The 20,218-nt window shown below is 36.2% G+C and overlaps 1 protein-coding gene across 1 annotated transcript; it reads right to left on the reverse strand.

The window, feature by feature from the left end:
- Positions 1-16,989: 16,989 nt before the first annotated feature.
- Positions 16,990-19,220, reverse strand: LOC145122273 (uncharacterized). The gene is made up of 6 exons (XM_079057898.1): positions 18,778-19,220; positions 18,047-18,215; positions 17,893-17,944; positions 17,671-17,763; positions 17,503-17,556; positions 16,990-17,387 (listed from the first exon to the last, which is right to left on the reverse strand). The coding sequence occupies exons 1-6, from the start codon at positions 19,218-19,220 to the stop codon at positions 16,990-16,992; spliced, it is 1,209 nt and encodes a 402-aa protein (XP_078914024.1).
- Between the last annotated feature and the right edge of the window lie 998 nt (positions 19,221-20,218).

A 20,218-nucleotide genomic window follows, 5' to 3' on the forward strand; every position in this document is an offset into this window, starting at 1 on the left:
CATGTCCACCACAAAGATCGTTAAGACTATTCGTCATGATTTACTAAAGTTTAGTAAATATGGTTCTACTTACAAGTTTAAGTATAATTCTGAGACATTGGAAAAGTCTCAATGTATGGCAGAACGAATGGGAAGAATCAAATTAGGCAGATAGATAAAAGTTTCTCAAATCTGAAAAGATGGGAGAGTACTTTAGTATCATGTTTTGTGATCATCTTAATTATTAAAGAACCACATCACAATTGGTCTTCTAAGGACATCTTAGTGCATTCTTATGACTAAGAAGAGGAGTCATGAATTGTTGAAATGGTTAAATCAAGAAGATGAGTCATACTTCGTTTCAAAAACAAGTCTTAGAGTCATACTCCAAGAATATAAGTTGAGTGACATATCTTAAAGAAAGGTTTATAACACTTGTCAAATGTAAGAGTTAAAGTGTCCTACTCTTGTACATTTGAAGTTGGTAAGATGCGATGTTTTGGATTAAACAAAGACCAACTAAGGCCAACTGTGTGAAGTGTTTGTCTTGATAAAGAATCCACACTATCCCTTGAATATTTGACAAGAGAGTCTTATATGTCAAGAGGACATTGGGAGTCTTAAAGGTCTTGAAAGTCTCAAGAACTAATCAAGAATAAAACCCGAGGTTCTTCACTAGCACACGACTTGAGGTTTATAACCTATCGTGTTGACATATTTCTATTTCTGTGCCCATTCTAGTTAAAGTTAGCTTTGGATATGAGTTCTTAGAGTTCTCAGTTGGTTGCATAACAACTTGGAAGCAATGACAGGCCCTTGAGCTGCCAGGTGGTAAGAAATTAAGATTGAGTTCAGTCCATATGTGTTTGGATTTGTCATTATCCTTGTCTTGTGACTATGGTGCTGACGATTCACATGGATAAGAACACATACACCATAAAATCTAAGGGTCATAAGGTTTCTCTCCGATTCATGAAAATGATGGTGAGGAAACACTTCCACCAAGTAGATTTCAAGCAGATGGCAAAAGGTCTAAACAATTGAGACTATGATTACGACATCCGTTTTCATAGTTCTGAAATTATTTAGACACACATGTATGCTATCTAAGGAAAGGTGAATGAGTTTGATAAAGTCTTATCAAGGAAATCTCGTCTCAGAAATCTGAACTTTGGTAAGAAAGTCAGTAAAGTATTGACTTCTAGAAGTCCAGCTGATTTCGGACTACGTGTCAAAGCTAGTGGGAGCATAAGTGTTATGCTAATAATCATCATGTTAGTGGGAGCATTATAATTATGTTAGTGTTGCAAGTTAGCAATGTTAATTATAGAAAACAAAAGTTTCAATTCGTGAGGCTGCATGGGTTGAAAGAGTTGTTTTGCTATAATTAAGGGAGAGGATATACTTCATTTCAGTTCTAAAGGCTTAGATTGAGACCTTAATCATCTTTAGTCAAGAATATATATATGAATTTCATGTTGGATTGGTTCAACTTAAGGAAATTCTATATATTGTGTTCTCAAAATTCGATTATGATTACGACATCCCTCTTCATAGTCAAATTTTGAAAACATGGCAAATAAAAATATTGTAGCAATAGACTGGTCTAAAATCATGTCTTTATGTGAGACATCATGAATCGTGTCCCATTTGCTTTGGGTACAGGATCGATTGCATGTGCTATAATATTTGTCCTTTCTAAAATTTTCCAAATGCATGGGGCATTAAGAAGGGAAAAGGTCTAGAATTGGATATGACTAAAAGGATTAAGCAATTGTCGAGGACAATCTAAGGTTTACCAAAGATTGGTTGCTCAGGGACAGTTGGAAGTATAGTGCTAATTTTGGAAGGACCATATTGACATATTCTGAAAAGAGGCATCTCTTGTTCAGAAGTGATAGTCAAAATGAGAATATGGAGTTGTCTCCACAGGTGGAAGTTATCTGTGTAAGATTAGAAAACTTAATGCAAGAAGCATGTCCAAAGCAATGTACTTTGAATATGAGACTTAGTTTCCATGGAGTTGATCTCCATTGGAATACCTTATAATGACTGTTGACAAGTCTTTGTGACTTTGTACATATTCATTATAGGAGGGTCAGTGCATATAAGTTTAAAATCTAAACAGATTTCGATAAATGATAGGAATTTGAAATTCTCACATTTTTCAATAAGGATTTGGAAGTGTGAAATTAGAATCATTGAAATTATGTTTAATTGGTTTATTTCACAAAGTAAGGATCATAGAAAAACATAGAGTGCATACTTGGTGTATGGCAAAGCTATTGTTTTGAAAAACATAGTGTACTTGCTTGGAGCATGGGACAACTAGTGTTTTTAATTCAAGTATAAAGTTGATAAAACCGAAACAATGAATAATGAGTAATCAGTATGGTGATAAATAAAAGTGTCTTATTTATATTCATAGGTTTTGATACCATATTAGATTCAATTATTCTTGTGTTTCACTTTGCATGTTTTGACTTCCAGAATAAACTAGGTCATTCTTCCTGAATAACTAAGTTATTCAAACTATCCACAGTCGGTCATATGTTGGAAGTAGATATGAATCAAGACTGTCATGGGTTGGCTTGTAGAGGTCTAAGATGTTGGACAAAGTGGTGCTACATTGATTGCACGAAACCGCATTGGTAACTCGATGTTATAAAACGTGCCTCTGTGTATGATTCAACAAGTAATAGAACAAGCCATATGAGTTGAAGTTTATCCATTCCTTTTACCTTCGGGATAAAAGAGATATATGTGGGCCCCTCGATGATTTAGTGATGACACATGTGAGTGCTTGGCCAAGCCAGGACTGATTTGATTTGTTCAATCAGTTAGTCATCATAAATCGGAAATCGGGAAACAACAAATGGACAGAGAGAATGATTTACAATCCATGTCTCAGTCCATATGATATATAGAATGGAGGAATATATGATCACTTATCTAATGGACAAGTCATTGACAAAGGTCAAAGATCAACGACAAGGTTAGAGTTCGACGGAAGCTTTTGAGAGCTACGATTGCCAGTCGGTTCTTGAAGTCATACGCAATAATAGTTTTAGACTTATCCAAGCGGGAGACTGTTGGATTAATGTCTAAGTCCATAACTATAATTGGTAAGACTTGACCCGACCCGGCATGGTCCATTTGGGTTGCATGGCATCATGCATTTGGATAGACTATAATGAGAGAAATAACACTTAAGGTTTGTTAATATATTATAAGTTATAATATATTAATAAGATTATTTAATTAGTATATATCAAGAATTAATCTAGAATTAATTAAGTGATCAAAAGAAGACTAATTAAATATATGGGTTGATTGTGTAAATCACCCATACTTGTATATGAAGGGTTTTGAGCTTTCTAACACTTCCTAAGTGTACATGCAACCCTAATAAACCTTGGATCTATGTTTGTCTAAAATTCATGCAAGATGATTTCCAAGGTTCATGATCCTATCTAGCATACATGGGGAACATTTAACTTAAATGTAAGATAGAATAACATACCTTGTTATTGATTTTGATTCCTTGAAACCTTGTGAGCCTAGCACCCCAAGTGTGATGCCTCAAATGCTTCACACAACACCAAATGTTATGGAGTAAGCTTGGAGAGAATGTATAACACACTAAAATCGGCTCTAGCCCTCTTGTTCTGCTTAGTGTAGCCGATTTTGGGAGATGTCACATGGTTTATATAATGTGTTGCATTAGGTAAACCCTAATGTAACATGATTCTTCATTTCCATGATCCATGGATTAACTCCATGGAGCATCCATGGAGCATCCTATGGGTGGAACCCAACTTGATAATCCATGGAGCCTCTTAGCCCACTATATAAGTTATGGATGATTTACATAATCAACCATATATTTAATTAGTTATCTTTTGATCACTTAATTAATTATAATTAATTCTTGATCAAACTAATTAAATAATATTATTAATATATTAGAACTTATAATATATTAATAAACCATAAGTGTTATTTTTGTCCTTTAGTTTATCCAATGCATGGTGCCATGCAACCCAAATGGACCATGCCGGGTCGGGTCAAGTACATACCAGAAATAGTTATGGACTTAGACACCTTATCCAACAGTCTCCCACTTGGATAAGAATAATAACTATAACTGCAAGTATGACTTCAGGAACCGATCGGAAATCGTAGCTCTTTCAAGGTCTCTCGGAACTGAGAAGATGATGATACGTCATTTAAGATAAGTGATCATATAATCCTCTGTTCTAGATATCAGCAGGACAAATACATGGAACAATGTCTTACTTATTGTCCAGCAGTTTGTTTCCCGATTTCCGATTTGTTTGACAAAGAACTTAATTGAACACATCAACTTAGTTCTGACCGGGCCCGGTACATAGGTCAAAACAAAATCATCGAGGGGCCCAGATATCAGCTTCTAATCCAAGAAGGAACAGATAAACTTCGACTCATATGTTTGCTCTACTACTTGTTGAATTATACACAAAAGCACGTTTTATAACATCGAGTTATCAATGTGTTTTCATACAATTAATGCATAACCAACTCATAGGCAACAAATCATATCTCTAGGTTTGAAGACTTATATGATGTTACCATCTCACGATCACTCGAGATAAATTCCATGAAGTGATACCAGTGAGTGTGGGTTGATTCCAGTACTCAGAACTTATGAGTACTCATGAAGTGTTGTCCTAAAACTTGACACCTACAACCAACTTCATGACAGTCTTAATTCATATCTACTTCCAATATATGACCGACTGTGGAAAATTTGAATAATATGTAAAACAAAACATAATATTCTGGAAGTCAAAACATGCAAAAGAAATTATAGCAAACGATTGACAGAAGATAGCAACACTTTACTCATAAATAAACACAAATTTTATTCATCATCAAATGTCAATTACACTTTACAAATTTCCAAAATTATATAACTACTAAAACTAATATCATCCTTTAGCCCTATGCTCCGAGCATGCTGAAGATGCTTAACCCGACTCAGTCCCTTCGTGAGGGGATCTGCTGGGTTCTCATCTGATGATACCCTCTTTGCCACGAGGATTCCTTCTTCTATGCGATGTCTGAGAAAGTGATATTTTCTGTTGATGTGTTTGGATCTCCCGTGATCCCTTGGTTCCTTGGCTAAGGCAACAACACTTTCACTATCACAGAAAATTTCCATAGGCTCCTTTATAGCTTGTACAACTCCAAGGTCTCCAATGAAGTTCTTCAGCCATATTGCCTCCTTTGCTGCCTCGCTCGCTGCTATATACTCTGATTCACAAGTGGAATCAGCTACTGTCTCCTGCTTGGAACTCTACCAAGTGATTGCTCCTCCGTTTAGGGTAAAGACCTAGCCCGACTGAGAGCGGAAATTATCCCTATCAGTCTGGAAGCCAACATCACTATACCCTACAACTCTCAAGTCATCACCCCCACCGAGGGTAAGGACCCAGTCCTTAGTCCTCCGTAGGTACTTGAGGATATTCTTTACCGCATTCCAGTGTGCCTTGCCAGGGTTCCCCTGATACCTGCTAACCATGCTCAAGGCAAAGGCTACATCAGGTCGAGTACAAGTCATATCATACATGATCGATCCTACAGCCGAAGCATAAGGTACTCGACTCATTTCTGCTATCTCAACCTCAGTACTCGGGCTTTGAGTCTTGCTCAATCTGGCGTTACACTGAATAGGTAACTCTCCTTTTTTGGAGTCCTGCATGCTAAATCTCTTCAGCACCTTATCCAAGTAGGTACTCTGACTAAGTCCAATTAGTCTTTTACTCCGGTCTCTCAAGATCCTTATCCCTAGAATATAGGCAGCTTCTCCTAGGTCCTTCATAGAGAAACACTTCCCAAGCCAGGACTTAACTTCCTGCAGAGTTGGGATGTCATTTCCTATGAGTAGTATGTCATCCACATACAATACCAAAAAGCTAACTATACTCCCACTAGCCTTGACATATACACAAGATTCATCTTCACTCCTAGAAAAGCCAAACTCTTTGACTTTCTCATCAAAGCAAAGATTCCATCTGCGAGGTGCTTGCTTTAATCCATAAATGGATTTCTCAAGCTTACACACTCTATTAGGGTACTCTGTATTGACAAAACCCTCTGGCTGACTCATGTAAACATCCTCAGTCAACTTTCCATTAAGGAAAGCGGTTTTGACATCCATTTGCCATATTTCATAGTCATGAAATGCAGCTATGGCTAACATAACCCTAATAGACTTAATCTTGGCTACTGGAGAAAAGGTCTCATCATAATCAACTCCCGGAGTTTGAGAGAAGCCCTTTGCAACTAGTCGTGCCTTATAAGTGTGTACATTACCATCCATGTCGGTCTTCTTCTTGAAGATCCATTTGCACCCTACAGTCTTACGACCTGGTACATTCTCAACCAAGTTCCAAACTTGATTGTCATACATGGACTGTATCTCGCTGTCTATTGCCTCTTTCCACTTGGCTGACTCAGGGCCTGCCATGGCTTCCGCGTAACTGTTAGGTTCATCCAACCCTACTAGTGTCTCATCACTAACAAGTGTATCACTTTCCGCAGTAATATGGAATCCATAGTAATGCTCAGGTTCATTCCTAACTCTTGTGGAACGCCTCAGAGGTACAGACTCGTCAATTCGCTCAACAGGAGTTTCCTCCTCAAGTTGAGTGCTAGGGTTTGAAGTTCCTTCACCACTTGACTCTTGAATTTCTTCAAGGTCAACTTGCCTCCCACTGTTTCCTTGGCTTATGAACTCTCTTTCTCGAAAGACAGCCCTCCTAGATACAAAGACCACATTCTCACTAGGTCTGTAGAAGAGGTAACCAAAGGATTTCTGTGGGTAGCCGATGAAAATACACCTCTCACTTCGAGGTTCGAGCTTATCATGAGTCTCGCGTCTCACGAAAGCCTCGCAATCCCAAATCTTGATGTGGTCTAGTTTGGGTACTTTACCAGTCCGCATCTCATGAGGAGTTTTGGCAACTTTCTTTGTAGGGACTAGATTAAGGATATGGGCGGCAGTCTCTAAGGCATACCCCCAAAATGAGATTGGTAGCGAAGCTCGACTCATCATGGAACGAACCATATCCAACAAGGTTCGATTACGCCTCTCAGCCACACCATTCAACTGCGGTGTCCTGGAAGGTGTCAATTGTTAGACAATCCCACATTCCCTAGGATAGTCGAGGAACTCTGAACTAAGATATTCACCACCTCGATCGGATCGAAGCATCTTAATGTTCCTGCCCAATTGATTCTCGACTTCCTGTTTAAACTCTTTAAACCTTTCAAAAGTCTCTGACTTATGCATGATTAAGTAGACATATCCATATCTACTGTAATCATCAGTAAAAGTCAAATAATAACGATTAACATCCCTTGTGGCATGTTTGAAGGGTCCACACACATCCGTGTGTACAAGATCCAACAAACCTTCACCCCTCTCACAAGAACCAGTGAAGGGAGACTTTGTCATTTTTCCAAGTAAGCATGATTCGCAACTATCATCTGACTTTAGGTCAAATGATTCCAAGACTCCATCCTTTTGGAGTTGGCATATGCGTTTCTTGCTTATATGTCGAAGACGACAATGCCATAATGATGCTTTATCCAAGTTATTATCATTAACAGAATCAATACACAATACATTATTTCCTAAGTTATCTACAACAGATACAGTTTCATACACACCATCACAAGGTAATGCTTTAAAATAAAGAACATTATTAAAGAAAGCATTAATCGAACCAACTTCATTATCAAATGAAAAGGTAAAACCTTGTTTATACAGTGCATGAAAGGAAATAATATTTCTTGCCATTTCTGGCGAGTAACAACATTTATTCAAATCTAAAGTAAACCCACTACTTAGCAACAAAGTATAAACACCTATCTTGGTGACAGGTGAAACTTTCCTATTCCCCATGACCAAGTTTATCTTTCCATGCTCCACATTCTCACTTCTTCTTAGTCCCTGCAAATCAGAACAGATATGAATACCGCAACCGGTATCAAGGACCCAAGAGTTAGAATAGGGTGAGTTATTAGATAAGATAGTGTAAATATCTGCATGGTTGGGTTTAACTTTCCCATCCTTCACATCTTGCTGGTACTTTGGGCAGTTCTGCTTCCAATGTGCCTTTTCATGGCAATAGAAGCATTCAGCCTCTTTTGGGTCAGCAGAAGGAGTGACGAAACCTTTCTTGGTTCCATTTGAAGAGGAGCCTTCAAGGGTCTTACCCTTGGTACCCTTCGAGGGGCTCTTCCTCTTCTTACCCTTCCCTTTCCCGATTGCCAAGACAGGGGCGGAGTTGGTAGGAGTAGGAGTAACAACCGACTTACCCTTAAGACCATTTTCCGCAGTCTTTAGGAGTCCTTGAAGTTTGCTGAGTGTGACCTATTCCTTATTCATGTGATATGTCATGCGGAATTGATCATAGCACGAGGGTAAGGAGTGCAAAATGATATCTATTGCAAGCTCCTCGGGGAAGTTCACATTAAGCTTCAGCAGACGGTCGACAAATCTTTGCATTTTCTGCATGTCGCCCGTGATGGGTTCACCATCCTTCATTCGGGTTGTTATCATGGAGGAGATGATTTCATACCTCTCTTGTCGGGCACTTTGATGGTATCTTTACATCAAGTCTTGGTGCATTTCAAAAGGGTAGAAGTCCTCATAGGACTTTTGGAGTTTTGCTGTCATGGTGGCCATCATGATGCATGCCACTTTGGTGGCATCCCTTTCATGTGCCCGGAAGTCAGCGATCTCCTGGGGAGTTGCACTGGTCTCATCAATCTCTTTAAGCTCCTTATCGAGGACATATTCCTTGTCCTCGTAGCGGGTAATCATCCTGATGTTTCTGATCCATTCATTGAAGTTGGATCCATCAAAAGTGACTTTCCCACACAGGTTCATAAGGGTAAAGGAGCCATTAGGATTAGAGCCAGAAGCAACATTGTTTGAAGACATCTGAGCAAGAAGAAAAAACAAGATTAGTTTAGATATAAATATAGTCCTTAATAAAACACCCAAATGTGATATTAAGGCTAGGACCCAATCACAATATATTATACTTAGAAGAGGTATGCCGTAATCTAAGTAATAACATATTTGAAAGGTAGGTGAATGACGATTCACCAATTTCCACCAAAAACGAAATATTAATATATTAAGTTTTTAATTTGGTTCTTAGAAATTCCTATATTCTTTTGAGATTCAATGAACTTTTCAAAGGCATGTTTCAATCTCGAGTGTTCCCTCCAAGTTTTGTGACTGGGATACCGAGGATCACAAAACGAGGTGTGAAGTAACCATGCAAATCACTTGGTACCCTCAATGTTTATTACTCAATCGATGTGCTGGTTAACCACACGCGCTCCACCGACCTATAATAAACTTTAAGTCACCCTTTACCTACCTTGTTAAGTCCAAGTTAGTGTGCCGGTTAACGACACACGCTCCACTAACGACTTAAACAAAGTGTAAAGTGTAATTTCATGGATTAGCACCTTATTCACATTTTTCCTAAAGTAACTAAGATTGGGAATTTAATAAAACATTTAGTTACTTTATAATATTCATTATACTTTTAATGAGAATTTATAAGTCCTTGTCCTACCCGTTCGGCTAACGACCCTCCACCGATCAAGGAAGCGGTGGGTGAGAGTGGACACCCATTAAGTTGCCATTTTATAGGCAACAACCTTATACCCCCCTTATAGACCGGCTTCGTGAATGAGGCGTACTAGCGGTAAGACGACTTGATCTTATACATATATATTATTAACTTATAATATTATAAAGTATAAGGGTTGAATTTTAACTTTTAAAATTCTAAGGGTTGGAACTAAAGTTTTAATCATGACTTTACTTGTTCCAAAACTTGAGGGCAAGTTTTGTAAACTTTCAAAACTTTTCATTTCTTATAACTTATGAATTAATTGAGTATTAAAAATGAAGACTCTTCATTTTTATAACCCTTGTGTTCTTTTAATGGCTTTTATTAAAGTGTGACCTTTGGTTTTCCATAACTTGAGGACAAGTTATGGACTCCATTAAAACACATAATGATCATGAATTAAACTACCAAGTAGGTTACAAACAATTCCTATGATCATCTAATCTTCATAAGTTTCAAGAACATGAATATGAACATTTCAAGAATCATACATTACTCTTAAAACTTGTAATTTTTGATAATTGCCATTGTAAACAGATTAGCATAAACATTACACCATCTAAAACAAGTTTTAAAGCCCCAAAAAAGTTTAGGGTAATGTTTCTAGTCCATTTCCAGCAACAAAAGTCGAAAATCTGCTGTCAGGGCCTCCTACTCGTCGAGTGCATGAACCTACTCGACGAGTAGGATGAATTTTCACTTGGACTCGTCGAGTCCCCCCATAGACTCGGCGAGTCCAGTCGTAAGACAGCAAACAGTTTCGATTTTTAACACATTTTTGCACAAATAACAAACAAACAAGCCTAGGCTCTGATACCACTAAAGGGTTTTGAGCATTCTAACACTTCCTAAGTGTACATGCAACCCTAATAAACCTTGGATCTATGTTTGTCTAAAATTCATGCAAGATGATTTCCAAGGTTCATGATCCTATCTAGCATACATGGGGAACATTTAACTTAAATGTAAGATAGAATAACATACCTTGTTGTTGATTTTGATTCCTTGAAACCTTGTGAGCCTAGCACCCCAAGTGTGATGCCTCAAATGCTTCACGCAACACCAAATGCTATGGAGTAAGCTTGGAGAGAATGTATAACACACTAAAATCGGCTCTAGCCCTCTTGTTCTGCTTAGTGTAGCCAATTTTGGGAGATGTCACATGGTTTATATAGTGTGTTGCATTAGGTAAACCCTAATGTAACATGACTCTTCATTTCCATGATGCATGGATTAACTCCATGGAGCATCCATGGAGCATCCTATGGGTGGAACCCAACTTGATAATCCATGGAGCCTCTTAGCCCACTATATAAGTTATGGATGATTTACATAATCAACCCATATATTTAATTAGTTATCTTTTGATCACTTAATTAATTCTAATTAATTCTTGATCAAAATAATTAAATAATATTATTAATATATTAGAACTTATAATATATTAATAAACCATAAGTGTTATTTCTGTCCTTTAGTTTATCCAATGCATGGTGCCATGCAGCCCAAATGGACCATGCCGGGTCGGGTCAAGTACATACCAGAAATAGTTATGGACTTAGACACCTTATCCAACAGTATAGTGGGCTAATGCTCCATGGATTGTCAAGTTGGGCTAAAACCCATAAGATGCTCCATGGTATATTTGAACCCATGGATCCAAGGAAATGGAAAGCCATGACAATTAGGGTTTACCCTAATTGTCACTAACTATATAAGCATCTTATTGTTGACAAAATCGGCCACTAGAGTGATAATAAGGGCTAGCCGATTTTCATGAAGTGTGTATGTTCTCTCAAGTTATTCCAAGTGTATTTGGTGTTGTGTGAACCATTTGAGGTGTCACACTTGGGGCACTAGGCACTCAAGCTTCATGGAGTCATTCTACATCAAAGAGGTATGTATTCTAACTTGTTATATTTCATATGAATCAAAGTTTTTGTATGCTAGTTAGTATAATACCTTGGATATTCATATTTGCATGTATAATAGAGAAAACATAGATCCAAGGTATTTAGGGTTGCATGTACACTTAGGAGTGTTAGAATGCTCAAAACCCAACAGAGACATGTATGACTGAAAATATATGATTTTTATGGTCCTTTAGGCTAGATATGGTATTCTAGAAAGTCCCAATGCACATCCTAAAGGATTAAGAGCTTAATGCTCACAGAACAGTTCTCACGACGTGAGAAGTATAGTCTCACGACGTGAGCATGACGACTGTCCCGATCTGAAACCCTGAGGCGAGTGAACCGAGTTGACTCACTGTGTCAACCCAAGTCGAGTTGACTCTCACGACGTGAGCCAAAGAAGGTCACGACGTGAGGACAGAATGATAAGAAAAATGGACCATTGACCCGAGGCGTTGAATTTTGACCTAAGTTGACTTTTGTCAACTATTGAGAATGAGGGTAAGTCTAAGGGTTTCACTGCATGATTTCTTAGGTGTGGAGTAGTCCGGAGCAGCTAATAGCATGAGCAGCAGTATTTGACTTTCGATTGTGAGGTGAGTTTTCCTCCTAGGAACGGGTCTAAGGCACTAATGCCGGCCCGTTTTTTGTATGTTAGCGATGTCGGGGTTATCCCGATGTAGTTTATATGTTTTCGGACTTCGGTCCGATGTCGGGGCAAGCCCGAGGAATGTTTGTATGCTTGATGTCTTCGTGATTCTTGCATGTGTATGTTTATGTGTTCTAGACTACGGTCTGATGCCGGGGCAAGCCCGAGGAATGTTTAACTTATATGTTATGTGTTATTTGTTCCGGGCTTCGGTCCGATGCCGGGGAAAGCCCGAGGAATGTTTATATGTTTATGTTATGTGTTTATGTTATATGATTGTTGATATGTTATATGTATACTGGACTTCGGTCCGATGCCGGGAGGGGCCCGATGCAGGCGGGGCCGATGCCGGACTTCGGTCCGATGTCGGGCGGGGCCCGATGCCGGACTTCGGTCCAATGCCGGGCGAGGCCCGATGTAACGGGCAAGGCCCAATGTATGTGATTATGTGATTATGTGTATGGTATGTGGTAGTTTGGGGAGACTCACTAAGCTTCGTGCTTACAGTTTTCAGCTTTGGTTTCAGGTACTTCCGGTAGCAAGGGGAAGAGCTCGGGATGACTGAATGGCACACACCGTTTATGTTTAGCCTGAGATATTTTACTCTGATTTATTTGACATGTGATTGATAGGGATACATTTTTTTGACATTTGAGATATTATGGTTCATGTTTGATAAATGATTTTTAGTAATTCTGGTTTAGTTAATGATTCAAAAATGAAATTTTTGGACCGTATTTTTGGGATGTTTCAGCATACTCCTACTGACACTCATTTTTAGTCTGTGAAACGTATTTTACGTTATGTTAAGGGGACAGTCACTTTTGGTTTCCTTTTTCTCCGCCCACACACAAATACCATTCTTGGCTAGTCCGATGCTGACTGAGCAAGATGTATTGAAATTAGGCGTTCCACCTATGGTTATTCCATTTTTCTAGGAGGCAACTTGGTTTCATGCAGTGCAAAGAAACAACCCACCATTACTCGTTCTAGTTATGAATCAGAATATCATGCAATGGTCAATATCGCTGCTGAGATTGTTTGGATCACTCACCTCTTTCAAGAACTCCATGCATTACCACCTGAAAGGCCAACTCTACTTTGTGACAACAAAAGTGCATTGTTTTTGTTTCAAAATCCGGTAGCACACAAGTGTGCTAAGCATATCGATCTTGACTATCATTTCGTTCGTGAACTTGTTGCTTCTGGAAAACTTTACACCAAGTTCATTCCAAAGAAGCTTCAAGTGGCGGACATTTTTACCAAGAGTCTTCCACGATCTCGATTTAAGTTCTTTCGATATATGCTTCGTCTTGGTCCACCACCCATTCGCTTGAAGGGGGATATTAGATAATGTCGATTTACAACTGTTAAATGTTGTATTTATCTTGTTTTTTATATCTTATCCTTTAGTTTGTAATTATTCATTATATATACAAAGCTCACACGAGATTATGTGTATGGTTCCTTTAATCTATCATCACAGTTACTGAAAAAAATGCCTCGTGGGTGGATCTCATTACTGCCATGTATGGTGAATATGGAGGTGGATACACATCTTTCTTTCCTCATGCTCATGGGAAAGGCGTGTGGTATAGGATTGTAGGATCCATAAATTCAATGCACGAAAAGGGTCTGATGCTTCATTCTTTCTTACAAAAAAGGTGGGTGATGGAAATTCTACACGCTTTTGGAGTGATTTTTGGCTAGGTGACTTACCACTTAATGTTATATTCTCTAGATTGTTTCGTTTGGAAACCCAACAAAACTGTTTGGTGCGAGATAAGTGGAATGATGGATGACATTGGTGTTGGTCTCGACCTATACGTAGAGGGGTTAGTGGCCGTCAACTTGAAGATCTCTTAATGTTGCTGCAAGGTGTGCGCTTTTCTAATGATCAAGGCCATTGGAGATGGTGTTTAGACGACTCCGTTTCTTTCTCTATTAAGGAAATCAGGTTGAACATCGATAATTTGATTCTTCTTAATAACAATATGGAAACTATGTGGTCTAGATTCCTTCCTAAGAAGGTTAATATTCTTGTTTGGAGAATTTTACTTAACAGACTCCCTACTAGATGGCATCTTAGTCGGAAAGGTGTGGATCTTAACACTCTCATGTGTCATGTTTGCTTGATTGTTCCAAAAGATATAAACCATGTTTTGTGATCTTGTGATCTAGCAACCACTGTTTGGCCTAAAGTTTTTAAGTGGGTTGATATTACCCCTCCTTCTTCAGACAAGTTGTGTGATGTTTACGATTGGTTTAATGATCTAAGGTTGCCTTCAGTTCGAAAATTAGCTCTCGAAGCTATTTTAGGAGTGGTGCTTTAGGTGCTATGGAGGTTTAGAAACGAGATGGTGTTTGGTGATAAACTTCATTCACGTGAAGTTTTGTTCCAGAGTATAGTTGATTATTCTTTTTTGTAGTTTGTCAATAGAAACATAAAGTTTAAGGCCTTTTGGAGCGATTTGCTCCAAAAGTCCTGAATGGTTTTACCTTTGTAATTTTTTTTTCCTTTCTAGCTTGTTAAATTTAATATATTCATCTGTTAGAAAAAAATTAAATTTATAATACAAAGTTTTCTAATATATAATGAATAGTTGATATCAAGGGTCCTTTCTAATAACCTTTTCACAAGTTTAATTTAGTCTTATATTATATTTTTTTAATCTAGTTATAATATTATATTATAGTTTTTTAAGACTTGCCGGTTAAGTGGATTTTAAATTACATTATTTTATATATAATTTTTTTAACACTCCGTTTTTTATGTGAATTTTGCATATTGTTGTAGGTTAAATGCATGATATTTCGATCTACTTTTATTAAAATTCTTATAATAACATATTTTTTTACCAACAAATTATTATCACTTTTGTTGTTGTTGTTGTGACAATGTATTTTCATTAAAATACATATTATAGTAATTAACTAACTAATACAATTATAGCAATCACGTGTTACACCGAAATACATACAATATTTTGATTTTACTTCTATCGGTTTACAAAACAAGATATCATGTTAAATTATATTGAGTGTTATTGGTTCCATCAAATTGCATGCGACACAAACTCAAGTAAGTTGAGTAAATAGAATTAGAAGATGTTTGGTTGTGTAATGAATATTGTGACTTTAGTTGTGACAAAATCTTTTTAATGTTTGTATAACATATCAAGATTTATGGCTATAACATTGGTTGTAGAATGGTGCCATAAAATGATTTATATACTCTTGGTTACATCATATATGTTGCCTCTTTGAAAATTCATCAACTATAGTCTATATATATGAAACTATCAATAGCGATTATCAACTTGAAGCAACAAATTTTAAATTTATACAATATGTCTTAGATCTTGTTTTATTACAAATGATTATCAATTTAATTTATAAAAAATAAAATAAGAAAGATTTTTTTAACATTATCTTTAAACTGATAACAAATTATATTGAACATTGCATGTACAGTTGTGCACTTGTGCTAGACTTTAGTATATTTGTTTAATTTATAGATATTTTTTGCAAACTAGTTTATAGTTGGAAGTTGCTGTATATGTATTTTTAGCAAATTAGTTTTTTTGAAAAAATAAATGTAAAGTTTTTAAATATATTAAATCACATAAAACATAATTATTTTAAGATAGCACGGTTATTTTAGGTTTGATAGGGACGAAACAAAACGAAACCATAAAAACGATATGAATTAAAAAATAATAATGACAAAACATACATAGTTTCCCAAACCATATGAAAATTCATGTAATTTATTCTATAAAATACTTTATAAACCAATATTCGTATAATTAATATAAATATAACATAATTCGTTAAATATATTTTAAATAGAATATAGATAATTAGAGTTTACTTATACTATGCTTTATAGATGCAATTTGTTAATATAAAAAACAACTTAGTCGAGGTTTGATTGATGTCGACCGGGACCATCGTTTTCTCCGCTAACCTTATCTACGACTATATCTACATATATCTAACAAATGAAGAAGAAAACAAACCAAGAATAATATTTATATTGTCAAATATTATTTAATTTTTGGATTATGAAAATCTGAAAATGTTAAATATATATGTGCATTGGAACTAACGTGACCTTAAAAATTAAAATAATATCTATGGCAAATTATAATATACAAACGCATCCATTTGTCATCATTTATATTTTCAGTTAAATTTTCTTATAAAAAGAAAGTGGAGACGTGAGATATCAGTGGCGGAGCAAGAGTCAAAGTAAAGAGGTATCCCGAATTTATTATTATTTATTTATTTATTATTTTTTTTGTGTGTAATATACGATAAGAAAAAAAATAAAAACTGCAATTTCATTAGATATAAAATTCAACTTCCATAACAAAGTTATGTTTTAAAGTTCACATCTCCGCTCTTTCATTTTACGAAAACGAGTAATTACATTTTCAGTCTTAACATTCTCTAGTGCTTCATTTTCTACACTACAAATGAAAGCACCATTCATAAAATCGTCACCTATTCTATTACGCAAATCGGTCTTCAAGAACTTCATTGCAGGAAAACACCGTTCAACGGTTGCGGTTGCGACGGGCAAAACCAAAGTTAGTTTTAATAATCTATAAACCAAAAGAAAAGAGAGGTGCTTCCCGGTTTCTACCAACAAACGAGAGAGCTCTGCAATTCCCTTCAAGTTGAAAAATCTCTGATCATGGAGCAAAGACTGATAGTAAATATCAAGTTGCCCATTAAGTTACGCCCTTTCTGAATCGTCAAAATCGTTTTTGTATATCTCGCTTAGCTTTAACAACTTTGTTTTATCAAAACTAGAAAATGAGTCACAAGGACTTAAAGCCGCGATGTTCTCCATCAACTCTGTGCCAACTTCACTAAATCTATCCCCAAATTCTTGAATTTGCATATTTGAAATTGTGTTAAAAATCACAACTTCAAAATGATGTTGATTAGTCTTATTGGTCCTACGCTTGCGTGGGGTAACATAATATTCCGACATGTCCAAAATTTCAATACTATGTTTTTCACAAGAAGCACATACCTTCTTCCAAATTTGTGGAAACCCATCTTTATTAAAAACTAGCAATGCTTTCTTTGTCCCTTTCACTAACGAAGCCGCTTCCAAAATATTTTGATCTTTTTTTTAAGATGCTTTGACAAGGTATATGTGAGGCATAGAATTTCCAACATCAAATGTAAAAGAAACACGAAATCAAGTGTCTTGAAATATGACAAAATACCCTTTGATTACGTTTAGATAAAGTAGACCCCTCCTCTTTGACATATTTAAGTACCGCAACAACTTCTGCAAACAAATTCACCAAACTTACAATTGTTCTAAAACGTGAACCCTATCTAGTATCTCTGGCTCGAACAAAAGAAATCTCTTGATTCAACCCTCTTCCTGGTTCAGTTTCACCAATACTAATTTCAGCTGCCACTCTTTCTTTTTGCATTTCTTGTATCATATATTTTCTCTTACAAGACCCACAAACGACAGTAACCACCAAAACTAGTTGTTCAAAGAATTCTTAAACGTCATCATGTTTCTTTGCAACCGCCACAACCACTAATTGAAGTTGGTGTGCAAAACAATGTATATAATGTGCAGAACTGTTTTAATTTAAAATCAAATTCAAACCATTGAATGCACCACTCATATTACTTGCTCCATCATAACCTTTCCCCCTCACCTATATATTTAAAAAAAATTAATAAAAAAAAACTATAAGAAATAAAAATAAAACTAATATCGTATTAGAATTTAAAGGAATAAATATTTTATAATTTCGCACCTGAGCCATACTCAAGTTATTGTTGGAAAATACGGTATCAATGACGGCTTTAAGAGTCAAAGAAGATGTATCCAACACGTGAACAACTCCAATAAATCTTTCCTTTACAATCCCAAGTCTATCAACATATCTCAAAACTATAGCCATTTGTTCTTTTTTGGAAACATCACTAGATTCATCAATTAAAATAACAAACACATATTTACAAATTTCATCACAAATAGACTTGATTATCTCTTTTGAAAAACAATCGACAATATCTTTTTGAATTGTAGGAGAAGTCAACTTTTCATTTTTGGAGCATTTTCTAAAGTAACTTTAAAAATCTTCTCATTATCTTCTCTAATCTGTGACAAGACTTTAATGAAAAGTCCTGTATTATTAGACTTTTCCGTCTCATCATGTCTACGAAATGGTAATGCATTTTTCTATAAAATTCTACAACTACAGATTGTAGCACGTAATCGAATTTCATAATTACTTTTTTCAAGTTCCGTTTGCTTATGCAAGACTTCACCAATAGATTGATTTTTTGTCAATAGCAAATCACACTTTTCTTGGGCCTTATGGTGATAACTTTGAATATTACCCATATGTTTCCGGAATGAGCCTTTTTTTTTGGAAAGGGAACCTCCCTAAAGAGGGTTTCCGGGCCAGCTTTCGTGCACCGACTAATCCCCCGCTGCAAACATGAGGCTTTGCCTCATGCCCCGGAGTCACTACAGGCGAACCTCCATGGCCACAAGGGCTGAGTAGTGCCTTTTTTACTCCAATTGTCAAAGCCTTCGGTTATAAATGCATCTCTTCCACCTTGTTCCCCTAGCATATCTCCAAACAAGTAGCAACAAAAACAATATGCTTTCTTATTTTTTATGCTATACTCTAACCATGGAAAATCAGTTGACCATTGCACAACAAAACGTCTTGGCTTATTACTAAAAAATGTATATTCAAAACTATGCCCCTTTGGTTGACAAGGCCCTTTAAGCAAATATGCCCTCCTTATTTCAACCCTTTGATTAGGATTGTAAGATGTAATCATTGGCCTATCCCCTGAGTCCGAAGAAAGATCATTCAAATCAAAAGATTGTGTCACTTTTGGTTTTGGCATTGGTTGATTAGTTTGTGGAACTTGAGTAGGTTCATTAGATTGTGTTTCTTGTGGTTTTGGCATTGGTTGATTAGTTTGTGGAACTTGATTACTTTCATTAGCTCTATTTTTTTGGAAGTTCCTTCACAATTGTTGTCTCCAACATCTAAATGTCTTTTGAAAAAGCTTTTAATAACAACCTACAATCAAAATATATGAACTATAAACTTGATTTCAAGTTTCAACAATAGTCAACAAATAACAACCTACAGTCAAATTATCAATTATCAAGATATATCAACTATAATCTTGATTCCCAAGTTTCAACAACAAATGAACAAATTGCAATCTACAATAAAAATATATCAACTATAACTTGATTTCAAGTTTCAACAACAAATAATCATTAAGTATTAACCCTAAGTCCCCAATTTAACAAAGTTAATTGTTAATTTCTAATTTTTCAAACATAATGACAAAAAATTACAATTAGAATTAACCTAAATACATAATAGGGATGAGTATTTTGGTTATACTAACTTGTTTTATTGTGATGGAGGAGATGAGGAGGTGGCAAGAATTCTGCAATTGAGAAGGGCTGATGTCCGATTGTCCGATGTCGACGATTGTACGAAGGGAAGAAGACGACTTCGACAATTGAGAAGTCGACTGACGATCCAATTCAGATTACGTCCTTTTTTCATTAGACTATTGGGCTTAATACCTCTTTGTTTCAATAATGAATTGGTGTGGGCTTAAACATTTTGGACCATTTGGGCTAGTTTGTATTTTGGTCCATTTAGAAATAACCTCAAATTTTTTAGGGCAGCCCAATTTTTTTTCCGATATAAAACCGCAACATAAAACGAATTTTTCCGAAAAAATTAACACTACTAAAGTTTTTTTAAGGGGTATCCCGGGATATCTCGGGATCCATAATGGATCCGCCTATGTGAGATATACTCTCCTAAGTCTAGTAGATTTGCTAATTGAAGTTCCATCAGTGCCTTAAAACTAAGCGTGTATATGAGCCGCGCCCAAAACCAAATTTGAGCTCGTCTCACTTAATTTTTTTGGGATTG

Source organism: Lactuca virosa, chromosome 6 (genome assembly GCF_052849685.1).
Source record: "Lactuca virosa cultivar CGN04683 chromosome 6, Lactuca_virosa_CGN04683_v6, whole genome shotgun sequence".
Lineage (NCBI taxonomy): Eukaryota > Viridiplantae > Streptophyta > Magnoliopsida > Asterales > Asteraceae > Lactuca > Lactuca virosa.

What these genes read in the sequence shown, in the direction of transcription:
- LOC145122273 (XM_079057898.1), bottom strand. Translation starts at nt 19,220, where the DNA reads ATGCCAAAACCACAAGAAACACAATCTAATGAACCTACTCAAGTTCCA. An exon ending in ATAACTTGAGTATGGCTCAG is followed by an intron (nt 17,945 to 18,046) that starts GTGCGAAATTAT and finishes TTAAATATATAG; the next exon opens with GTGAGGGGGAAAGGTTATGA. An exon ending in GGGGTCTACTTTATCTAAAC is followed by an intron (nt 17,388 to 17,502) that starts GTAATCAAAGGG and finishes CTTAAAAAAAAG; the next exon opens with ATCAAAATATTTTGGAAGCG.